The sequence below is a fragment of the Talpa europaea genome, assembly GCF_964194135.1.
Source record: "Talpa europaea genome assembly, chromosome: 10".
NCBI lineage: Eukaryota > Metazoa > Chordata > Mammalia > Eulipotyphla > Talpidae > Talpa > Talpa europaea.
In genome coordinates, this window is record NC_140077.1 from 75,747,913 (window position 1) to 75,771,464 (window position 23,552).

The following is a 23,552-nucleotide window of genomic DNA, read 5'->3' on the forward strand; positions in this document are numbered from 1 at the left end:
TGGTTACCCCCATTTTAAAGACAACATTGCAGCTCAGTGGGGCTGAGTGATTGCCCCGGCCCCAGGAGCTGGTTAGGCGGTGGGGCTGAGATTCAGGCAGCCCAAGTGCTCTTCCCCGACCTCTCCTGGTATGAGGGTCCCCTCTCAGCACCACATTGAGCCCAGGCCCCCCTGTGGGCAGAGCCAGTCAGTCTTCTCTCTATGGGCTTAGCCCACCTACAGACCCTGCCAGAGACCCTGAACCCGGGCAGACAGGATGGTGAGGAGGCAGATTTGTATTCTGGGGTCTCCCAACTATGTGATCTTGGGTGAGACACTTGGATTGTGGCCTCAGTTTCCCCATCTGTAAGAAAGAGGTTCCTAATAACTCCCGGTATCTCTTCCAGATGACGTTTTCTATACTTCTAAGGTGTAGGAACTATGTCATCTTCCCCCCTTCATGGATCCACCTCCCTGGGTGGTTCACAGCTAAGCTCAGCCTCTGGAGAAATGGTTGGTCAAACAAAAGGCACCTCCACCTCTCCGGGGCCCCCTACTTATTCTACAGAGGAAGACTAAGAAACTCATCTCTGACAATCTGCTTCTCATTTTCCTGGTCTGGGAAACTGCTGGGTCCCTTGAAGAGGGGTTAAGGTCAGGACCCCTCCAATGGTCAGGGCCGACTGGAGAGCCCCTGGGCTCTGGCCATAGGATTTTCCCCAGCCCTTCAGGGGGCCTCCCCGCCCCCCCTCCCACCCCGGGAACCCAAGGCGGCACTCCCTCTCCCCAGTCAGTCCCCAGGAATGTAGGAGAACCGGCTTCCAGCCGGGACTGGAGACAGGACTGCTCTGTGCTCCCTCAACCAGCAGAATGCCTGGCTGAGGCTCCAGACTGAGTGAGAAGGTGAAAAGAGAACAATGAGAAGGAGATCAGCTCCCTTGCCTTCATGGGGATTCACAGGAGATATGGGAATTCCTGTAGGTTAGCACCTATAGGACAACAGGGAATTCCTATAGGTTAGCACCTCACCTCTAAGTATTAATGCCTCCAGTAGCCCCCGCAGCCAGGGATGTTATGGGAGGTAAGTGAGTCTTAGTTGGAGGCCAGCGCCTTGGAGGAATGGGGAAAAGGTTCCAGGGTAGCAGTCAGAGGTGCTGAGAAGGAGGTGAAGGGCCTTCCCAGACCCTGCCTGTGGCAAGAAGAGCCTGCGCCCCTCTCAGAGCTGACCTAGACAGGGAGGTCTCCTCCTGGGGAGGAGGATGGCAGAGCGCTGCCTCCCAGCCCTATGAAAGGACAGGCACTGCTGGCAGGAATGGTGGGTGGCAGATGTGACTTAGATGTCCACGCTGTAAAGTGTCACAAAGTGCGGGCAGGGGTGGGGGGCGGGGGGGAGTGAGAGGACGCCAGAGGAAGAGCTCCAGGCTTTGGCTTCCAGAGTGACCCTTTCTAGTTCCTGGGCCCATCAATGCTACAGGCTTTTGTTCAGCATCAGGAAAGATGACCAATGGCCTCACATAAGACAGGCACCAAGTTGGGGTGCAGGGAGAGCCTGAAAGCCTCCTTGCCTATAACTCATTGCCAGGAACAGCCCCCAAAGAACTTGGCAGTTTGCTATCAAAATGCCAGTGCCGGGCCTCCCTGGTGGCACAAGGGGTTAAGATGCAACCTATGAAACTATTTGCAGTCACTGCAGCACAAGTTCGATCCCCGGCCAGGGAGCAACTCACATGGCATGGCAGACTTTTCCTGGCTTGCCCGCTGCTCCCCTCAGCAGTGTATTTCAGTAGATTTGCCTGTTCTGCTCCCCATTCTGTCTCTGGTGAATCCTCTCACCCCCCTCACCTCTGGCCTGCACCCCAGTTCTTGTATGCATAAATAAATCTTTTAAAAAAAAATATGCCAGGGCCTCCCCGGTGGCGCAGCAGTTGAGCGCTGGGTTGCGAAGCTGCCCGCGGCCTCTGCAGCGCCGGTTCGATCCCCGGCTGCTCCCCGGCCACCGGAGGAGGGTCCCACATGGCGCGCAGACCTCTCCTGCCGCCCGCTGCTCCCCTCAGCAGTGTACTTCGGTCCTGCCTGTTCTGCTCCCCGCTCTGGCTCTGTGAATTCTCTCACCCTCCCCCGCGCTTCTGACTGTACCCAGTGCATGTATAAACAAAAAAACAAACAAATAAATAAATAAATAAACATGCCTCTCTAAAAAAAAAAAGAATACTTAAAAAAAAAAAATATGCCAGTGCCTAGGGCAGCTCTTACAACCTCAGGGCCCCAGATCCCTAAGACCCAAAAGCACCCTCTTTGCTGGAGGAACCCCAGGTATGCCCAGGACTGACACTCCCCCTTGTCAGCATCCCCTTGCTTTTGCTAAGAGTGAGAACAAACCTATCTGAGCAGTTATTTCTTATGTCGTGGTCCCTTTTCCAGGCCCTGTGCAGGGAAGGAGGCTCCCTCAGAGCCACAAAGGAAAACTGGTACAGGGGTCTCTATATTTAAGGAAAAGAACCTTAAATATATTTAAATATTTCCTTGCAACCCACCCTCCTCCCATACCTCAACCCTAAGTTGCTTGCCCCCAGGCGGAAACCAAGAAATCAGAACTCAGTGCCAAGTTTGGAAAATACTCTACTTGTTATCACACCATTAAGAGTTGTTCAGAATCAGGGCCTTCCTTGTGGTGCAAGGGGTTAAGCATGAGCCCTATGAAGCTATCGGCAGCACGAGTTCCATCCCCAGCCAGGGAGTTACCCACATGGCGCAGCAAACCTCTCCTGGCTTGCCCATTGCTCCCCTATTTCAGTAGATCTGCCTGTTCTGCTCCCCACTCTGTCTCTGGTGGATACTCTCACCCCCCACACCTCCGGCCTGCATCCCAGCTCTTGTATGCATAAATTTAAAAATTAATCTTTAAAAAAAAAAAAAAGAGTTGCTCAGAATCACAGGCAGGTAGGGCCCAGCCAAGCCCAGGGATGAAGAGCAGGCAGGGGAAGAACACTGGGACAGGCTCTTCTGAAAGCACCGCAGAAGGTAAATAGGGTTGCTGCAGATTGAGAGTTTAGGGCCTCACAGACTCAAGTGCCATTCATTTGTACACTCTCCTGGCGCCAGCAACGCCACAGTCATATCCCCATATGTTTTCACATGCATGTCAGGGAATGCCCCTCCTTGAAGCTGGGGGTTCCCAAGGACAGGGAAATGCTGTCATCCTCTGGGCCCCCCAGAGGCTTTTTCTCAGAAAACATGCACATGGCAGACACAACTGGACAGGAAATGTGACAGCCAATCCCAAACTCCAACGAATACTTTTCACTTAAAAATATTTATTAAAATAAGCATTAAACCTGAAAGAAAGAATTTCCAGGAGGCAGCCCTTTGCATAGTACTTCAAGAATCAACAAAGAAGGAAGGAAAAAGGAAGAAATAACATCCCCTCTGCTCTTCCCCAAAGACTCCAGAGAGGAGGAGGGAGGAGACTGGCCCCCCAGCAAAGCCTCCGGCCTCCCTGAGGACAGCAAGGTGAGAAATGAGACCCCAAGACAATTATCCCAAGGGGATGTGAACTTTAGGAAAGTTGATTGGAGGTCTGGAATTTGGGGGCACTGATTCTGAGAGTCTGCAAAGTCTGGAGAGCTGGCGCCAGAGCCTCTAGCTGCCCTTGGGCGCCAGGATCTGTTGTATGTAGTTGACAACGTTGCTGTGGAGCTGGGCTGCGGTGGCCTCGAAGGTTTCCTGGGCGAGGTTCCGGGCCGCCTGGCTGCCCCCCACCATGGCGTGGTACAGTGGGAGGGTGTACTTCTGTTTGCCCTGCAAGACACACACACTCAGGCCACGTTGCCCGCCCCACACCGTTCCCCAGACACTTACCCCGCTAACACAGGGGTGTCTACATCCAAGAGAAGGGTTGAGGAGCTTAGCACACGGGACTGTACTCAGAAAGCTGCAGGTGAGGATGGATGGCAGATAGGATGGCAGCAGCACAGAAGGCTAAGGAAGGATGTGAGGTTAAAGCAAACCCTAAGTCCTGTTCACATCAACGTGAGCCAGTCACACTACAATTTCCTAAGATCCAGAGGCTTAGGGAAGCCTTTGGAGACCTCAGAACACGTCCCCGTGGGCACACAGTTCCCACCACAAGCATACAGGGCACCTAGGCTGCACTGCATACCCAGCCCAGCTCCCAGGCCGCTCTGCAATTGGACAGGTTCACCCTAAAAGCCCCTTGGTCCTTCCCGATGGGCAATGAGCACCCAGGGAGGAGAAACTTGTCTTATTCGTCACGTATCTGGCCTCTCTCCTACGTGCATTTTCCCCAAGACATGCTTCACCTTTCTTCCCAGTTTTGGGTTAGCTCTGACCAGCTTTTTCCCCTCAGGCCTCACAAGCTGCTCTGCCAAAAACTCACTGGCCTTCAGGCTTCCTCCCCGCCACCTTCCACCCACAAGCCTCCAGCTGCCACACTACAGAACAAGGGAGCTTGGAGGGATCCTCAGGGGCCTTCTTACCCTCCCTTTCCAGAAAAGGCAGCTGATGAGGCTCTGCCCACAGGATGAGGGACTGCCCCATGCAGAGGTGGGGGGGGGGGGGAGGCGGGGTGAAGGGTGCCACCCACCTGGCTCTGCAGGAATGCCTTCACTTTCCAGAAATCCTCCTGATGGTCATTCTTGAGCACGATTTGGCCCCATCGCAGCCGGAGCTCCGCATTCTGGGAGCTCGAGATCTTTGGGTATGCCTCTCCCAGTTTCTTCACATTCCCTGGACCAAAAGAACGGGTTATTAACGACCCTGTCAGCAGAGCCATGTGCCAGCGGCCCAGGTCCAGGCAGAGGAGAGCCCGGTTCTCAGAGCTGCCGTGTCTGCCTTCAGGCCTCCCAAAGCCCAGAGTTCCCTGGTCGCCACCTCCCATCCACCCTGCTCACTTTACACTCTAAAGTGGTCATGCCCTAGTCTCATACTCTAGCTGCCAAGGCTCGTCCACCGACTGTCCCCTCGTCCCATCATCTCCCTGGGTCAAGCTCATCCAAACAGCCGTGGAGCGATGCCTGAAGTGCCCTCCCCCACATTTTCTGCTATCACCTGCCCTCAAAGTGCCATCCTGACTGCAACTTTGTTCTGAGTAGCTCCCCTAGTGAGTATTCTCTCAGGCTGAGCAGCCAGCTTTTAAGAGCTCTGGCCTGACAGGCCCAACCCCAGCCCCCCACTTACTGGCTGTGCTGCCTGTTTGTGCCTCAAGTTTCGTCCCCATTGCCTGGAGATTAGACTCACGTCACTTCACAGAGCAGTTATGAGGATTAAGCAACTTCCCAGATTAAGGGGCTTAGCAGAACTGCCCACAGGATGCGAGGACAGAACAGCAGCTCCCAGGGCCATGCACACATCCGCTGCCACATTCCCTGGCAGGGCTGTGTCCAGCTGTACCCTCCCTCCTGCATCTGGAAGTGGCCTTGGGCGAGCATCTCAACTTTTTTTCTGAGTCTTCCTCTGGCCCCATAAAAAGCTGAGCACACTGGAGCCTCGACTCACCTAGTTGAAGCAATCACCCTGGCTTCTTACCGGGAGGGAGAGGGGACTTCTGGAGGATCTTATCCAGGAAGTAAATCAGCTGGTAGGTCTTCCAGGTGGAGATGGCCACAGCATTGATGGCCTTCATGTCCAACTCCTCGGTCACCCATAGCTGGGCCAGCTCATTGGCTGGGGTCATGAGTGCATCCCCAGGGGAGAGGTCAGGGAGATAGGGGGGCCAGCCAGGGGTGTTCAGCCATCGATCAAACTCAAAACCTGTTTGGGAAGAGAAAAGAGCCAGTCAATTCTCTGGCAGCATCAGAGTCAATTCACCCTAGCAATTCGCAGAGGCCTCAAGATCCTGTCTGACTTTCTCCACCCCGAACTGCCTCTCCAGTATTTACCACCACGTTCCCATGACTACTATGCCAGCAGGTCCCAGCCACCCCCTCGGGACTATTGTCGTTATACCAAACCACTATTGTCGTTTCTACCATGAAGTGGGTTTTTGCTCCAAATGAACACGCTGCTGTCAGAGCCAAGGGGTAATCCTTTCTAGTTTCCTTCAAGTTCACATTCTCCTCCAGGGGACTGGACAGCCCAGTGCCTAAGTACCTGGGCTCCTGGACCAGGCTGCGTGGGCTCCTAGCCCAGCTCTGCCATTAGCTAGGAGAGGTCATGGCAGGTGACTTCACCTCTCTGCCTCCCAGTTTCATCTGTAAAATGGGGGTGACAGGCCCTGCCATAGTTGGCATTTGTGAGGACTAAGTAAATAAATGCACATGAAGAGCTTAGCACGCTGCCTGGCACACAGTAAGCCCCATAATCATTAACTGTCATTTGCCACGGAGTCTCATGACCTTGAAATTCCTCCAACCAGGAGCAGAAGCTTCAAGGCCTGACCAATCCCAGCTGCCAGGGGGCTGGCTGTACCAGGACATTGGTGGGGTGCCTCGGAACTCGCCGCCAGAAGTGGGGTATGTCCAGTGGGCTGTTTCACCCACAAAGGATGTTCTCACTCTCTCTTAGGAAGCGAGTTCCCAGAGAACAGACAGGATCCTCTCTCCTCGTAAACAGGTTTTGAGGTTGATCTTGGGACCTCCCAAGCCAAAACTAGGGCCACAGCCATCACTCAGAATAGCACACGGTAGCTCCACATTCTCTGGCATGAGCCGAGAGTCTTAGCTTGGCAATGGGAGCCCTAAGCAAAGTAAGGTCGGACTACGCACCCCTAGGCACCAGGAGAACCAGGGGGTGAAGCAAGGGGCTGGAGAAAACGAGGTTGGGAGGAGGCGTTGAGAAGTCATTCCTATGGAAAAAAGTCTGGGACCCTGGACTGCTCCCCAAAAGGCCACTTACTAGGCGACACTGACTGTGCCCCAGCCCCACCATACTGTTTCCAAATGTAAATTAGACAGGACCCCCTGCTACTACCTAGAAGCCTGGGGACCAGTTCCTCTTGCTCACCTGGAATGGAATCTACTTTCCTTTTCTTCAGTTCAGGGAAATATTCCAAGTAGAATTCCAGAAAGTCATCCGCTAAGATACTTTGGAATTTAAATTCATCAACATAGGCCTGTGAGAAGGGAGATACTCTTCAGTTACTCTGCATCCCGGGGCGGGGGCTGCCTCTCCTGCTCAGTCCCTCCTCCAACCCGACCTGTATCTCTTTCACCCCCTGCCTCTGCCCTTGCACTCTGGCCCAAATGCTTTATCTTTTCCTCTCCTTTCTCCCCTTATCTCTTAGGTGACTATACCTTGAGAAAATTGTCAAACTGATTCTGATCGCCCACTAAGTGGGCCAGGTATGACACAAAGCAGAAGCCTTTCTCGTAGGGGGTTTCATTGTAGGTATCGTCTGGGTCAACACCTGGCGGAGGAGAAAGCAGACACAAGTTGAACATGTGGAAACTCTCACCCTCACCGGGCCTCTCCAGCTCAAATTCAAACAATAATTATGGAAGAGTCAGAATTCAGCTTCTCCAAGGAAGCAAGGCCAGGAATGCTTCCAGATCCACCTTGGCCTCTCCCTAGCCATTTCAAAGGAGGTCCTAAAGGGCCATTAGCTGTAGACTGACTAAGAGGATAGAGAGCACAGCCTTCCCAGGAAACTGGCAAGTTTCCTTATTCTTGGCATTTCTTTGCTTGGGTGGGTTCCATCAACTTTTAGGATTGAGCACGGGGCTCAGTGCCTTTTCCAGACCTATTGGTCACCACCTGTTCTCAGAACAATGAATGTTCTAGACTAAAATTAATTAATTACCAGTCGACAAGTAGTTCATTTTCATAGTCAATAGCATCAAGGAATGTGAACGTCAATTGCACAGAAAGGTTTTAGATTAGTCATACATGGAATTAAAGAAAAATGTTAGCAAGTGAAAATACACAACCTTGGACAAGTCACTTAACTTGTTTGGTGCTCAATCACGTCCTCTGTAAAATAAGGCTAACACTGGCTATACAAAACTCATAGGGCTGACTTGATGATAGGAAAGGGTTGGCAAAGAGCCTTGTAAAATGAAATGGACCTGTATAAATGCAAAGCAGTGAGAAAGTCATTAACAGCTGCAGGGAACCAGAATGACCCCCTAACTGTCTGGAATGGCCTATAGGAGGGGGCAGCTCCAAGGAGCTCAGGAGGGCTCCTCCCTCCCGTGAGAGTTAAGTGTGCCCTCATCAACATGAAGCTCAAAGTAAGCTGGGGCCCGAGCCAATTTAGGGGAGAGAGTCAGACAGAGAGGCCTTCTGGACCTGGTTCGATCTTCACCCGGAGCTTGTTGAGTGGGTGGTCCTCGCCAGTGATGTCCATGTGCTGCCGAAGCAGAGCCCGCCCGGTGGCAGCTTCCAGGCAAGTGTAAGCAGCTCCTGGGCAAAAGAAAGCAAAGGCTGGAACTTGTCACTACATCCCAGGATGTATTTTCCTGACAGAAAATGCTGTGCTGCCCCCTTCTGGTCACGACTGTTGCCTGACGCTAAACCCATCACCCTTTTGGGAACCAGAGGTAAAAGGGTCACTGATGGAGACCCTGGCTCAGCGCCAGCTCCCCCCCACCCCTTGCTCTGGGTCAGAAAGGACTTGGCCCCACTCAGGTTGTCTGTCTCCCCCAAACACAAAGACTCCAGGAATCACATCTCTTCCTCTGCCAATTGCACTTTTATTTTTTTTTTAACAGGGCCTCCCTGGTGCTGCTGGGGTTAAAGTCTCAGCACTATCAAGCTATTGCCAGCCACTGCGGCCTGAGTTCAATCCCTGGCCATGGAGCTGACCCACATGGTGCAGCAGACCTCTCCTGTCTCCCTGCTGCTCCCTTCAGCAGTGTATTTCAGTAGATCTGCCTGTTGTGCTCCCCACTCTGTCTCTGGTGAATTTGATCTTCTATGAAAACAGAATGTTTTTATTTATTCCTGTCAGTCAAGAGAAACTGTCAACCAAAAACTGTCTCAGGGTCTCTAAATCTTCTGGCTCTAAAAATGGCTAAGGCAAAGGTCGGTGGTGGGGGTCGGCGTGGGGGAAGAGGGGCAGGGGCACCCAGTTTCTGAACCAGCCAGCACTGCCACCATTACATGTTCTCACTCTGGACAAGGACTGACCTCTCAGCCTTAGTCGCCTCATCTGTGCAGCGGGATAATAACATTTGCTTGCACGGTTCTTAGTGGCTGATACAGACATTCACAAACAGGCTTTTTCTATATTCTGGACAAAAGTGTAAATTTGTACAAACTTTCTGGGAGGCAATGGATAATTTGTGTTAAGAAGCCTTTAAAACGTTCAGATCCAGAAATTATATTTCCTTATTGAAATAATCTGAACTATGTATTAACATTTTTATATAAAGATGTTTGTCAAAATATTATTTCATTGGAAAATTGAAAACAACCTATTTAATAACTAGAGTTTGAAGGAATATATTATGAAATGCCCTCACTGTGACTCTGTAGAAGAAAATGTAGTGATTTGGGAAAACATTTAACTGCACTAAATTAAGAGAGAAAAGCAATTGTAAAACTAGATATAGTCTGATGATTTGCATAAATAGAAAAAAAGTTTGAAAGGACATACATGGATTAATTGTGAACAGTGAGATTATGGATAAATGTTTTTGTGTGCTTTTTCATATATGCAAAATAGATTTAGGTCAGTAATATAATAAAAATAGAAAAGCCTATATTTTTAAAGCACCTGATATACAGTAGACTTTTAATAACAAGACAGTGCTCAGAAGTATTTTAAAAATGCATCAGGGCTCAATTTGAGGTTCTGCCCTTATCTGCAAAGTGGTTCAGGCATAGTTCTTAAGTTGCCTGAGTCACAGTAAACTCATAAATAAAAAGGAAATAACATCTCTTTCCATAAAGTTACTGTAAAATCATTGAAAGAGGTCTAATACCTAGATGGTATTAGAACCTAGGTCTAATACCTAGGTTCCTAATACAAAGATGATTTTCAGGTAACGATTAGATAGAAGATCAATAGAATGATTAGACAATCATTGATAGAAGGTAATGATTAGAATGATCTTATAGTTCCTTCCTAAAATTAACCAGCTATCTGGGTAAACAACCATGGACAAGCTCACCCAGCACTTAGGCCTGGCCTTAGGGAGATCAGAGGTTATATAAAGGGGCCTGTTCACTGCTAATCCATCTATTAGTTCATTCAGTCCACATATAGTTTTTGAGATTCCTTCACCCTCACCCCTCCCCTGACTGACTTAGCAACATGTCATGAAATCATTTACTTAAAAATAACAATTTTCTAGGACTTCCTGCACTATCTCTTCCATTCAACCCACACATGTCCCCAAACCTCAAAAGGAAGGCCCCCCTGGAGGTGCAAGGGTTAGTCTCAGCACTATGAAGCTATCGCCCACCACTGCAGCATGAGTTTGATCCCAGGCCAGGGAGGTGACCCACATGGCACAGCAGACCTCTCCTGTCTCCCCACTGCTCCCCTCAGCAGTGTGTTTCGGTGGATCGCCTGTTCTGCTCCCCACTCTGTCTCTGGTGAATCCTTTCACCCCCCTCACCTCTGGCCTACACCCCAGTTCTTCTATGCATAAATAAAAAAAAAACACAACCTCAAAAGAAGATCACAACTGGCTTCACAGGGGAGGGGTGGGTGCTGGGTCCCTAGAGGGATGGGCACCTGAGAGTTGGCTTACCATAGAGGACGGTGGCGATCCTCCTCTGGGCATACATGGTGAAGCCTTCATTGAGCCAGAACTCACCCCAGTTGGCATTGGTGACCAGGTTCCCAAACCAACTGTGGGAGATTTCATGGATGATGACATCAGCCAAGGAGCGGTCCCCTGCTAGCAGGCAGGGGGTGACAAAGGTCAGACAAGGGTTCTCCATTCCTCCAAATGGAAAGGACGGTGGCATGAAGAGCAGGTCATACCTGCCAAGAAAGTGGACGGTCAGGGAGGCCCCTTCCCGCGATGACTCCCAGCCTCCTTCCTAGCCTTGACAGGCACAGCCACGGAGCAGGCTGCATATGGCCCTGGGCCCAGCACTGATAATGTCGCACAGGCTCCTCCGTCATCCTGCCAAGTGGCTTCCCTCTGCCAAGTGCTAAGTCTGGGACTTCCCTCTCCCAGGTGGTATTTGCTCTTTGTGAATTCTCATTTTTAACAGTTCTCCAAAACCTGCACCTTCCAGTCTCCTTGCAAGCATGGGATGGGCATGTCATCAGCGCAATCAGATTCTGTGGCCAACCCAGGGCCACAAAGACTAAAGTGGGGCCTTTCATCTGAGGGTGTAAGTCTGAAGACTTAATGGGAAAACAGGAGTGTGGGGCTACTGCAGCAGCTGGGAAGGATCCCCAGGGGTTCCGAACAGGGTCCCGCACTCCAGCTCAGTCACTTCAAGGCTCATTTTACCACTTCCAGACACCTCTCAGGTCCCTCCTCGGTGGCAAGGGACAGGGACAAGGCCTGGCTTCTCCCTTCTACTTCTTCCTCCTCTCTCTTTCAGGGAAACAGCTCCAGGAAACCAGTGGAAGAGAAGCAGAGCCAGAGGGACAGAAGGGAAACCAGGGACTGTGCTGAACAGAAGATGTAAAAGTCAACGTGATACCACACCTTCCCCAGACGTAGGGTCCAAAAAGTTTCTCTCCGGTTGCCAAAAATTCTTCTATCACCCCGTCATATTCCTTCTTGGCATCCTCGAGCAGGCAGGGCTCGGCCCACACCCGGCTCCTAGAGACAAGGGCACAGAGAAGCAGAGTGGGGCTTAGGAGCCCTTGTGGTGACTTGATCCTAAAGCACCATATTTTCCATAGAAAATTGGCTTCAGCCTCATATTTGAGCCAAGTGAAGAAATAAGAACCCAGCAACCTGGGGGGGGGGGTACCCCCAGGCTATGGGCTCCAAGCCTCAACGCTATCATTTCTGATTCTCACACTGAATGCAACCTTGCAAAAATTATTTAATCTCGCTGGGTCTCAGCTTCCTCGCCTGTAAAACAAGGGGTGAAAACAAGAGCACATAAAGGCCCTTCACACAGGAGCCTCCCTGGTGGCGCAAAGGGTTAAGTTGCAGCACTATGAAGCTCTCTGAAGCTATTGCAGCACAAGTTCGATCCCCAGCTGGCCAGGGAGAAAACCACATGGTGCAGCAGACCTCTCCTGACTTGCCTGCTGCTCCCTTCAGCAGTGTATTTCAGTCAATCTGCCTGTTCTGCTCCCCACTCTGTCTCTGGTAGATTCTCTCACCCTCCCCTACCTCTGGCCTGTACCCCAGTTCTTGTATGCATAAATAAATAAATCTTTAAAAATAAAATAAAGGCCATCCCTGTTCAGGAAAGAAGCAGAAAAAATTCTTGCAATAGGATCTTTGAAACTGAAAGAAACCTAGGAGGTAAACCTATGAACAGTGAAAGGAAACCATTTCTTGTCTTGGGTGCAATAATGCTATTGTGGTTATTAAGGGGGAATCTCTTTATTCTCAGGAGAGGTATACTGGTTTACTTTTTTTTTTTTTAAGATTTATTTATTTATGCATACAAGAGCTGGGGTACAGGCCAGAGTTGTGGGGGTTGAGATGATTCACCAGAGACAGAGTGGGGAAAAGAACAGGCAGACTGAGTGAAATGCACTGCTGAGGGGAGCAGCGGGCAAGACAGGAGAGGTCTGCTGCGCCATGTGGGTTGCTCCCTGGCCGGCCGGGGATCGAACTCGTGCTGCAGAGGCTGTGAATTGCTTCATAGTGTGGTGCTTAACCCCTTGCGCCACCAGGGAGGCCCTACTTTTAAATGGTCTAGCAAAAAATAAAACAAGTTTACACATCAGTAAAAACCACAAGGCAGTGGCTGGGCATATAGGTAGGTGCCCACTGCATCCTTCTTTCCATTTTCTGTAGGAAATTTTTATAACAAAAGAGGAGGAAACAAATGTGAAAACCCAGCCTGATGGAGCGTGAAGACTGGAGGGAAGTGATTAGCCCAAGGCCAGTCACTGATTTCCAGGATGAGCCAACCCCAGAGCCCAAGGGGCCTGCAACCCAGGCTGTGGCCCGCAGGTGCCCCTGGCTGCTCCATGGAACCATCTCCCACATGGACACTCAGAATCGAGCGAGCGATGACAAAGCGACAGGCCCAAGGTCAGGAGGAGGGAAGCTGCCTTTCTGTGCCTGCGGAACCTCAGGAGTGGCTCCAGCAAGAAAGGGATGAGGACGGCAGTGGCCAGTGCTCCCCAGGAGCAAACCCAAGCTGAGCACTGGGAGGGGCACATGCGATGAGGAAGGCAAGAGCCTGGGACAACCGGGCGTTCAACAGCAAACCGGGGGTGGCAGCAGGGCTGGAGAGGCGGGAGGAGCGGGTCACCATGGCCTCCCATGCCTCATGACACACCAGCACCCGGAGAGGCCCAGGAGCACTGAAGCCCACAGGGGATGGTACTGACTGAGTTCTGGAGAGAGATCACTCTAACTCAGGACCAAAGAGCAGGTTAAATCACAGAGGTGAGTAACTTGCCCAGGAAGAGCACAGTAGTAGGAAGAACTGGCCAAGGACAGACCCCTGGGGAACATCAACACAGGAAGCCCTGGGCAGAGAAGGGTCTAGAATGAAGAACAGTCTGATCACCCAGGAGGCCCCAGAACCAGGAGAGGCCAGAGAGCGGGGTGAACAGAGTAGGTGACATGCAGCAGAACAGTAAGGACCAGAAAGTATCCCATGTCACATCCCACTGAGGCCAACAGCCTCTTACTCCAGGAGCTCCAGGGTTCCAGTGGGTATGTGGGGAGCCGGGGTATATACACTCCTCTTCAAAGAAACTGGACTTAGAAGGGAAGCAGAAAGGGGATAGGGGTGCTGGACAGGAATATGGACTGAGTTTTTGTTTGTTTTTAAAGATTTATTTTATTTATGCATGCATGCAAGAGCTGGGGTGTAGGCCAGAGGTGTGGGGGGCAGGGAGAGGATTCACCAGCAAGAGTGGGGAGCAGAACAGGCAGATCTACTGAAATACACTGTTGAGGGAAGTAGCGGGGAGACAGGAGAGGTCTGCTGAGCCATGTGGGTTATCTCCCTGGCCGGGGATCGAACTCAGGCCGCAGTGGCTGGCAATTGCTTAATAGTGCTGAGACTTTAACCCCTGTACTACCAGGGCCTCCGCCCTGGACTCAGTGAGTTTTTTGGATTGAATTTGCCTTTTCCTTTATTTTGAACCTTCCAGAGGAGGGAACATGTTAAGGAAAGAGCTGATTGAGGTGGGGGCTGGCAACTTGAAGACAGAGGGGTTGATGTCAAATCAGTGGCTTAGATAAAATTTGGCTTAAAACAGAAGGAAGGGCCCCTTATAACATCCAGAGGGAGACAGGGAAGGATGGAGGCAGGTGAAGATGGCTTGTGAAGTGGAGGACAGAAGCTGATGTCCTAAGAGAGATTACATATTCTTGGTAAAGCAGGAGATAAGATCATCCGTCTGCTTGGCACATACTTGAATAAGAAAATCAGAAGGGCAGAGTCTTAGGAGAGTTTAAGGAGTAAGTGGAGAGATGAGCAGATCGAAAGCATCCCTGTAGCTGAAGACTACATTTGCTGTATTTTTCTTGAAAATGACATAAATGTCTATTTCAATTTTTCTTTCATTTCAACTTTTCACCAAGAAACCCGAAGTGTGTAGTGGTATCAGTGGGCCATCATTTTTGCTGTCTGCCAACACCCAGGTATAGAGGTAGAGGAAGGGAGTAGTTGGATCCAGGGCTGGGACACAGAGTCCTGACACCAGCAAGGGACTTGGGATATAGGGGGAGATCAGCCACCTGGGCCAGGGAGAGGAAGCTGGCTGCCTGGCTGGACAAAGGGGAGGCCTCCCTGAGCTTGAGGAACAGATGTAGTGGAGTACAGTGGGAGGGAGGCTGCCAGAGAGCCAGAAGGCAAGTAGGGTACAGAGGACAAATAAGGTCAAGGTGTTTAAAATGTCTGATATGGTTCAGTTGACAATAATGTCTGTATTTAGGTCCTGGATTCTAGAGTGTGGCTGTGAGTGTGGGTGGCTGAGGGTAAAAAGGGTCCCTGAGTGGAAGACAGTCTGGAAACTCTTAAGCTACCCTCAACCCTTACAAGTGCGGCCAGATCATCCACAGAGAGAAAATGGTTACCCAAACAGGAAGCTAGGCTGACAAAAAAACAGGACCTAGACCTAGAGCTCTGTTCTTAAGGAATTCCTTTGTGATCTTCTGCATCACCAGCTTGGATATTGCAATTAGTCACCCTTTAGCCCATGAAACCTCAGCTCACTACACCTAGAAGAAGCTTAAGCTAGCCAGGGGACAGCCAAGATATTTCCAATGGGACATGTTTCTGTCTAACAAAGCTAAGACATTCTCAGTGAGGCTGGATCTTATCGCAGGGAGACAAGTGCAAAGAGCACTCAATCTACAACAGAAACACCTGGATTTGAATTCCAGTTTCGCCAACTGTGTGACTCTGTACAAGCCATTTCACCAAAGCCTCCATTTGCTTATCTGCAAAAAACACTGCTGAGGGGAGCAGCTGGTGAGACAGGAGAGGTCTGCTGCGCCATGTGGGTCAGCTCCTTGGCTGGGGATCGAACTCGTGCTGCAGTGGCTGCCCATAGTTTCATAGTGCTGAGACTTAACCCCTTGTGGTTCAAGGGAGGCCCTGAAATGTATTTCTTAAATAAAAAGATTAGAAAGCTGAAATGACTCATTGTTTGAGGAGGATTTTTATATTTCCTCACTGCATGTATGTAAGACTTAGAAGAGCTAATTCATAAAAGGAAGGACTGGGATGGATCCATTACACTCTTATTTCCATCACACCCCAGACTCATAAGCCCCTAAGATGTGACCCAAGAGGTAAGAATTGCCCTCCTAATGGGGTAGGGCTATGATCAGCATCAACTAATGGTTCTGTCCCATGGCTTGCTATGTTGCTGTTTTATCACAAAGGGTTCCCAAAAAATTATAATTATCCAGTGTGTTTAGAATATACTGTTGTCTTATTTCCCATTAATACTTAATACTAGTACCTACAGAAGTTTAGTAACAGTGATTTCTCCAAAATGGAACCCCTTAATTATGTATTTCCCTGTCAACTGCCTAGCAAACATGTCTTTGGCTATCTTCTACCCAACTGTCGGGAAGACAGCCCTTCATCCTGTCTTTCAAGACTGGTATTGCTTGAGTGTGGGAGCTGGAATGGAATCCCATGTATCATTCCTTCTGAAACCCAGAAACTTAGGCTCATCATTCCGGCAAAGCTACTGAGCTCAGCTGAAGTCTGAGGTCTGTAAGTAATCCTGTCAAGGATACCACCATCAGCAGGAACTGAGAGCAGGGCCAGAGATAAAGAACAGTAAGGGAGGCAGGAAAAGTGGCTCTGTCCAACCTTTGATCCTCTCACACATCAGGATAAAGCTATACTGGCAGATAACATGGCAGCCAGGAAAAACCTATATGCCTGCTCAAATTTCTTTCCTCATAAAACATTCCAAAATCATTATTTATCTTGACTAAGTCCATGGAAATTCATGGAGTTTCAGGTTTATGCATCTGGTGCAGACGAAGAAGGAGTTTCCAATCTCCTTTCTAGAGGGAAACAATGAAATCAAAGTTATTTATTTCTAGGAAGTAAGAACTAAAGAAAATGGGGAGGTGTGGTACAAAGATAAAAAAGCAAATATAGTTGTTAAAAGGGAATCTGGAACTTAAACATACAATCTCCTAAAATTGCTGCCTAAGCTCCAACCTCACTCTGCAAGGTGGCCCACGGCAGCAACGGCTGATGATCTCATTCCAAACAGCAGGATTAGACTGGAGGGATGGAGAGAGGGGGAAAGAAATGGAAGGGAAGGGACTCCCTGGTGGCTCAAGGGTTAAGCATCAGCACTATGAAGCTATCATCAGCCACTGCAGCACGAGTTCGATCCCCAGCCAGGGAGATGATCCACATGGCACAGCAGACCTCTCCTGTCTCACCCTCTGCTCCCCTCAGCAGTACATTTCAGTCAGTCTGCCTGTTCTATTCCCCACTGTCTCTGGTGAATCCTCTCACCACCACCACCCCCACTGCTGGCCTGTACCCCAGCTCTTGTATGCATAAATAATCTGTATGCACACTGCATGCTTCTTGCTGCAGAAAGACCCTAGACTCAGAGAACCACTCCAGCAGGTCTACTGGTCCAAGGCCTCCTGACTTCAGAGGTCAAGCCAACCTTGCCTTTGGTGTCTTGGTCTCCTACCTGGGTCCAACTTCAGCTGAAACCAGGTCTCCGACGGCCAAAGCTATCAGATAGGCGGGGATGGGCTGATGCATATGGAAGAAGAACTTATTTGGGCCTCTCTTCTGCCAGGTGTCAGCACTCATCACAGCTGTGAAGCCATCTGGGACCTGACAATAGAGAATGCTTAAAAGAGGTTACCTGGAGGGCCCCCTTCGATGAGCTTGAAGAACAGCACAAGCAGCAACCTGTGCAGAGCTAGAGTGCTTCTTGAAGCATACAGAAGTTTTAAGAAATTAAACTTGTGCTAATCTCATGGAATTTAGCACACGTAAGATTTCTGTTAAGTGGGGAAATTTTTCTGGGTGAATGTAATAATTCACCAAATGAAATATGACCTTAGATCTGAAATTATATTTTCAATTCCCAGCATAGGTACGCTTAACCTGAGACCTCTTACCTCAATAAGAGCTGAATATTTGCATTTCACTGCAGGAGTGTCAAAGCAAGGGAAGAAGGCCCGATTTAGGACAGCCTGACCTTGGGTATAGACAAAGGGCTTCTTCTTTCCTGCTGTCTGCTCAGGAGTCAACCAGCAAACCTAAGAGAACAGAACATTTCAGAACTGACAGCCCCTGCATGAACTCAGTGTTGCCAGAGAAAAGGAGCTGGTTAGCCTGGGAGAATTTTAGGTAAGCTTCACCATCTTTTTGTCAGCCAGTTTGGCTCTGACTGGGAAATTCTCTCTTACTGTGTATTTAATCCATGCCAAAGTATGATGTCCTCTTCACAGAGCAGAAACACCACAAAGGGTCCATTCCTCACTGTATACCAAGGGTCACAGACCTGGCCTCTGACCCTATCATTGTGTCTTCCTCCTCTGTGTCTGTCTCCTCATCAACAAACAAGTACAGAAGCAGCTGTATTTGAACTGGTATTAAACAACAGAAAAGCAGAACTTCCGCAAGGAGACCATGAGTAACAAATGTTTCCACTTCTAAATTGTAGACTTTTAGAATAAATGTATTTGACAGAGTAGGCGTTTGGCTATGGTTCTTAACCAAGCAAAGGGAAGGAGGATATGTCTGCACCAAATGCCATATTAGAATTCAGTGAAGGGTTGGATGAGTCCAGGAAATTTTCACAGGGAAGCAAAACTTTCTGTTTGGGGCTTCAGAGGTGAACAGGACTTAGCTGGAAGGGAGAAGACATTCTGAGAGAGGCGGGCAGGAGGACAGGCATGGAAGAGGCACGCTCTGGGAAGTGGCAGGTTTCAGGACAAGAGGTGTGAGCATGGCTGGCACGAGTAACAAAGGGCCTTGAACACAGGGATACGAGACCTATTTTTAAAAAGCATAAGGAAGCCATACTGGGAAGCCGTTGGGCTTTCTTGGTTTGAGCTCATATGTATATATGTGTGAAAAATTTTAATTTGGAGTTCCCTTCCAAAAAATACAGCACAGATGGAAAGAGGAGGAAAGAGTAACTTCACAGTGACCAAGGTCAATAACAGTCATAAATCATGTTGATAATGTACCCTCAATATGATGGAATGAAAATGGCATTTATTTCTGTGAATTTCCACTCAATTTTGCTAAAACTGCTCATTAAAATGTCTATTTTAAAAATCCATGATCGTGAGAAAACAAGATTCCAATAAAGGGGCAGCCTACTTAAAACTGTCAAGTTCATCAAAACATGGCAAGTTTTTCATAGCCAGGAGGAGAGTAAGGATATAAGAGAGCTAAATATACTGCAGTATTCTGGATGGGATCCTGGCATGGGAAAACATTATAGGAAAACTAAGGAAATACGAAAAAGCTGTGGACTTTTATAATAATGTATCAACACTGGGTCATTGGTTGTAATAAATGTATCATACTTATAGGAATAGAGTGTATGGAAACTTTGTACTATCTGCTGGATTCTTCTTTTAATCTAAAGTATTTCTTAAAAATAAGTCCTGTTAATGAAAAAAATTGAACAAGCTAATATCAAGTATTCACTAAGTATCAGGCACTGTATTAGGTACTTACATAAAGATAACTCATTTAACTCCTGTCAAGCACATAGACTAATGTCTGACTCATCTTACTACTGATCAGATCCATCAGAGGAATCACTAGCTATAGCAGTGATAATCTTAGGGATTTCTTTTTTTAAGATTTATTTTTATTTATGCATACAAGAGGTGGGGTATAAGCCAGAGGTACAGGGGGAGGAGGATTCACCAGAGACAGACTGGAGAGCAGACAGGCAGATCCACTGAAATACACTGCTGAAGGGAGCAGCCGGGGAGACAGGAGAGGTCTGCTGAGCCATGTGGGTCAGCTCTCTGGCTGGGGATCAAACTGGTGCTGCAGTGGCTGCCCATAGCTTCACAGTGCTGAGACTTAACCCCTTGTGGGTCCAGGAAGGCCCTGAAATATAGTTCTTAAACAATAAGATTAGAAAGCTGAAATGACTAATTGTTCAAGGAGGATTTTTGTTTGTTTGTTTTGATAACACGAAGAAAATAAATGAAAGAGCCTGGCAATACATACATTATAGAAAGAGTCAAAAGTCCGGGAAAAGCTGATCCCAGCAATGATTAAGGAAAGCGGTCTCACTGGAGTGGAGGCAATGAGAAGAAGGAATATATATATACAAGTGCCATCAACACAGGCCTTCAAAGTGCAAAGGGCTATTCTCCGTAAAGCCCCACCAAAGAAGCAGCTCTGCCATTATGTCTGCAATGAAAGTCAGTTAGTTTTGCTGTTTAAGCTGAGATCAAATTCAGGGAGGCTTATTTTTTCCCTGTTATCCTGTTTTATTTCGAATTCCTGCTAAAAAGGGGGAACCAGAGTCTAACAAGCAAACACATGACAGATGTGACAGTATCTCCAGAAGGTTTTGGGTTTTTCCCCAGGCCAATTTTGCATTGCTTTGGAATTGCATTTCTTAAAGTTCTATAAGGTTCATTTATTCCCCCATTGGTGAAAGATGGGAACAGAACTGCCCTTTGAGCCAGTCCCAAGAGCAGAAGGGAACTGCTAGTCAGATAACCAAGCTTGAGATAACCAAGCTTGGAGATTTGCAATCCATGGTGAAACCTGTACCTCACCCCATCTGAGAAATCACTAGCAACCACAGCCCAAGGCCTCCAGAGGATCTGCTGACTCTGACAAACGTAGGCCACATAACCTTCTATCTTACTTCTGCTTCCCTCAATTTTGATATTTGCTGATATTTTCCCCTAAAATATTTCCTAATAGTTGTCCCCCGATGAACATTTAAAATTTGAGAGTCAATCAACAAGGAGATGGCCAAGTTATTATAAAGTTCAGTATACCCTAATTCCATTATCACCTTATTCAAATTCTTTTGTTAATCAAATCCAGGACTTCAAGCAAAGAATCAAAAATAATCATCTGAGTTTCACAGCTATTGCAGCCTGTGGCACTATTAGGGCACCTACAACAAAGAACTGAGTCAGCAACGGGCCAGATCACCGCCTTGTTCAGGGCCACCAGAAAGCAAAAACTAAGTAGCTAATGGTCGGGGACCGCGGCCCCAAAGCCCGTGACAGCTTTAAGTTCCATGTATGACTAGTTCTAGTTCGTCATCCAGGAGGCCGCCGAGGATAAGGTCACCTCCTCCGGCAGAAACGCAACGGAGAGCCGCGTGGGGACCGGGAAGCGGCGGTGACCTGGCCCCGCCGCTGCAATGCCAGGAGGGCAGGGGAAGGAAGAAGGTGCACAGCACGCGGGCTGAAGGGGTGAGAAGCCAGAAGAGGAAATCCAGGGCAGCCAGGGAGGGAAAAAAGGTGGGCGGGCAGGGGGTGTGCACAGCGGGAGCTCCGACCCTCCAGCAGAGCCTCGGGAGCCTCTTCCTCTCCCTCCTCGGGGCGTGGGGGAAGTGCGGGCGCAGGCGCCCGCTCGGGGCCGGAAGGTTGAGCGGGAGGGTCGGGGGCGCGGGGCCAGGCCGGGCGCGGGGGCTCACTCACCCCGGGCCCCTCCCCGACGCGGTAGGAGAGCAGCAGCTGGAAGCGCTGGCCGGCGGCGCAGGGCCGCGGAAGGCTCAGGCACAGGGCCTGGCCGTAGCGCGAGAAGGGCTCCGTGCGGAAGGCCACGGGCTCCGCCGGCGGCTCCTCCACACCCGGCAGCTGGCGCCGCCACGCCGCCTCGGTCACCTCCAGGCACGGGTGCGAGTCCAGCCGCAGCTCGGAGGCGCCCTCGGGCTGCAGGCACCTCAGCTCCAGGACCGCCTGGCCGCTCAGCCCCCGGCTCCCCGGGCCCGGTCCGGGCGGCCCGAACTGGATCCGCAAGTCCAGGTGTATGTGAAGCATCGCGAAACTCCGGAAACTGGAGGCCGTGGCCACGTCCACGGCCCGCGCGGAGTGCAGCGGCCGCGGGGTTGCGCGGCCGCCTGCGGAGGCCCCATCGCTCGCCATGGCCCGGCGCCTGCGTTTGCCGGCTGGGGAACGCCGGCCGGCTCCCGCCCGCCGGGGAAGCCACGCCCCGAACGCCGCGCAGGCCCCGCCCCGGCGCGCAGGCCCCGCCCCCAGCGCCGCGCAGGCCCCGCCCCGAGCGCCGCGCAGGCCCCGCCCCGGCGCGCAGGCCCCGCCCCGAGCGCCGCGCAGGCCCCGCCCCGGGGATCCGCGCAGGACCACGCCCCCCTCCGGGTCTGTCCATCCCCGGCTTCTCCGCCTGTCTACAGCTACCTCGAGACCTTGAGCGGGAGAGAACGGTGGAATAATCTGGTCCACTTGTGCCCGAATTCATCCTTCCGAGATGTTGCAGTAGTCCGATGTCACCCCTCTCTGCGGACCGTGCCAGTGTTTGGATCTTCCAGGCAGTCAGGTGGTTGCGGGTTGACCCTGGCTTGGGAGTTCTCAAGCGCGGCTGTCAACCAGCTCTTAGGACTGTGCGTCTCCTTGGGCACAGCTCCCCCAAGGAAGGTGAATCTTTCAAGTCTCTTTCTGCGTCTGGGGAACAGGAGTGATTCTCTCTCAGGAGGTCATTGTGAGAATTCAGTCAGGTGTTGGGTCTGAGCACGCTCGGTAGTCGGCAAATAATTCCACACCGGGTCAAGGGGCTCCGGGTATACCTGTCTTTCCTTCTCGTCCCCTTCACTGTCCTTAGTGCTTCAGTTTTATCTTCTTTCCTGTACTGTAAAGTTTATTGAGCTAGAAACACCTCTACTACTTTATACTTTCTCTTCTTAGCTCCTCTGAGACTAGGAGCCAGTCCATGATGCTCTTTATCCAGGAAAAGAATTTTTTTTAAAAGACAATGTAGGGAATTGAGAATAGTATCCTATTACGTGTTTTCTGGTGTTAAAAACATTTTATCTTGTGAAATGCTATGGCAATTTTTTAAATTCCATGTAAGGTTGACGCCAGTTTTCTTGGTTTCAACTTACTGCCTGATGAAACACAAACATTTTAGAAAACCATTTTTCTGACACTGAGCACAGGGCTTGGTACTTATTAGATATTTCATAATCTACCTTCAAATTATTCTTTCTCCGATGCAATATATTTTTGTTGAACAGCTATTATACACCAACTGTTAGACTGGATATTGAGGATACAATTGTATTTTTTCTCTCAAATTGTACTGTTTTGTCAATCATTTACATAACTTTATAGTGTTGGGAATACAACTTCACACCTCTGTGTGTGCTCATCCTCTAGAGTCAGTTCACCATCCTCTTTGCCCCACCCATCCCTTCTGGTGACCAGTATATTTTTTCAGTGTCTAAGAGCTATCTCTGCTGTATTTTGTCAGGTTTTTTTTTTTTTTGGTTATTTATATTCTGCAAATGAATGAAACCATCAGTAAGTCTCTCGTTTTCAGACTTATTTCACTTAGCACAATCATCCCAAGGTCCCTCCATTTTGTCCCAAAAGGCACTATTTCATCTTTTTAACAGCTGAGTAATATTCCATTGAGTGTACATACATCAATTTCTTTATCCTTTCATCTGTGAATGGGCATTTCACAGACCTTTCTCTTGTGACTACACTGCTCTGCTAAAAATCTTGTTGTCATATTAGTGTTTTATGTTATTCTAGAAGGTGTTGCATTGAATCTTAAATTGCTTTAGGCAAATGGCCATTTTTAACAAGTTTATTCTTCCAATCCATGAAGACGGGATATCTTTCCATTGTTTTGTGTAAGTCTGTTATTTTCTTTGACTGTCTCTTAGAGTTTTTTCACCTCTTTTGTTAAGTTTACTCCCACGTATTTCATCTTTTTTTTTTTTTTTTTTTTGGTGTAACCATAAATGGATTGTTTTTGTAGGGTACAGTTTTCCTAAATCTGGCATAGTCCCTGTCGTGCTAATGGTCAAGCTCACATTTTTAGCTTACAGGCAGGGACACAGGTCATGACAACCCATGTGCTGTTAT

The 23,552-nt window shown here is 49.4% G+C and overlaps 1 protein-coding gene across 1 annotated transcript; it reads right to left on the bottom strand.

The window, feature by feature from the left end:
• Nucleotides 1–3,618: 3,618 nt before the first annotated feature.
• On the bottom strand, nucleotides 3,619–21,590 carry RNPEP (arginyl aminopeptidase; the record flags this gene model as incomplete). The annotated part of the gene is made up of 11 exons (XM_084245306.1): nucleotides 3,619–3,777; nucleotides 4,583–4,725; nucleotides 5,524–5,748; nucleotides 6,940–7,048; nucleotides 7,230–7,342; nucleotides 8,224–8,337; nucleotides 10,635–10,870; nucleotides 11,553–11,669; nucleotides 17,180–17,328; nucleotides 17,619–17,759; nucleotides 21,144–21,590. The coding sequence occupies 11 exons, from the start codon at nucleotides 21,588–21,590 to the stop codon at nucleotides 3,619–3,621; spliced, it is 1,953 nt and encodes a 650-aa protein (XP_084101432.1).
• Between the last annotated feature and the right edge of the window lie 1,962 nt (nucleotides 21,591–23,552).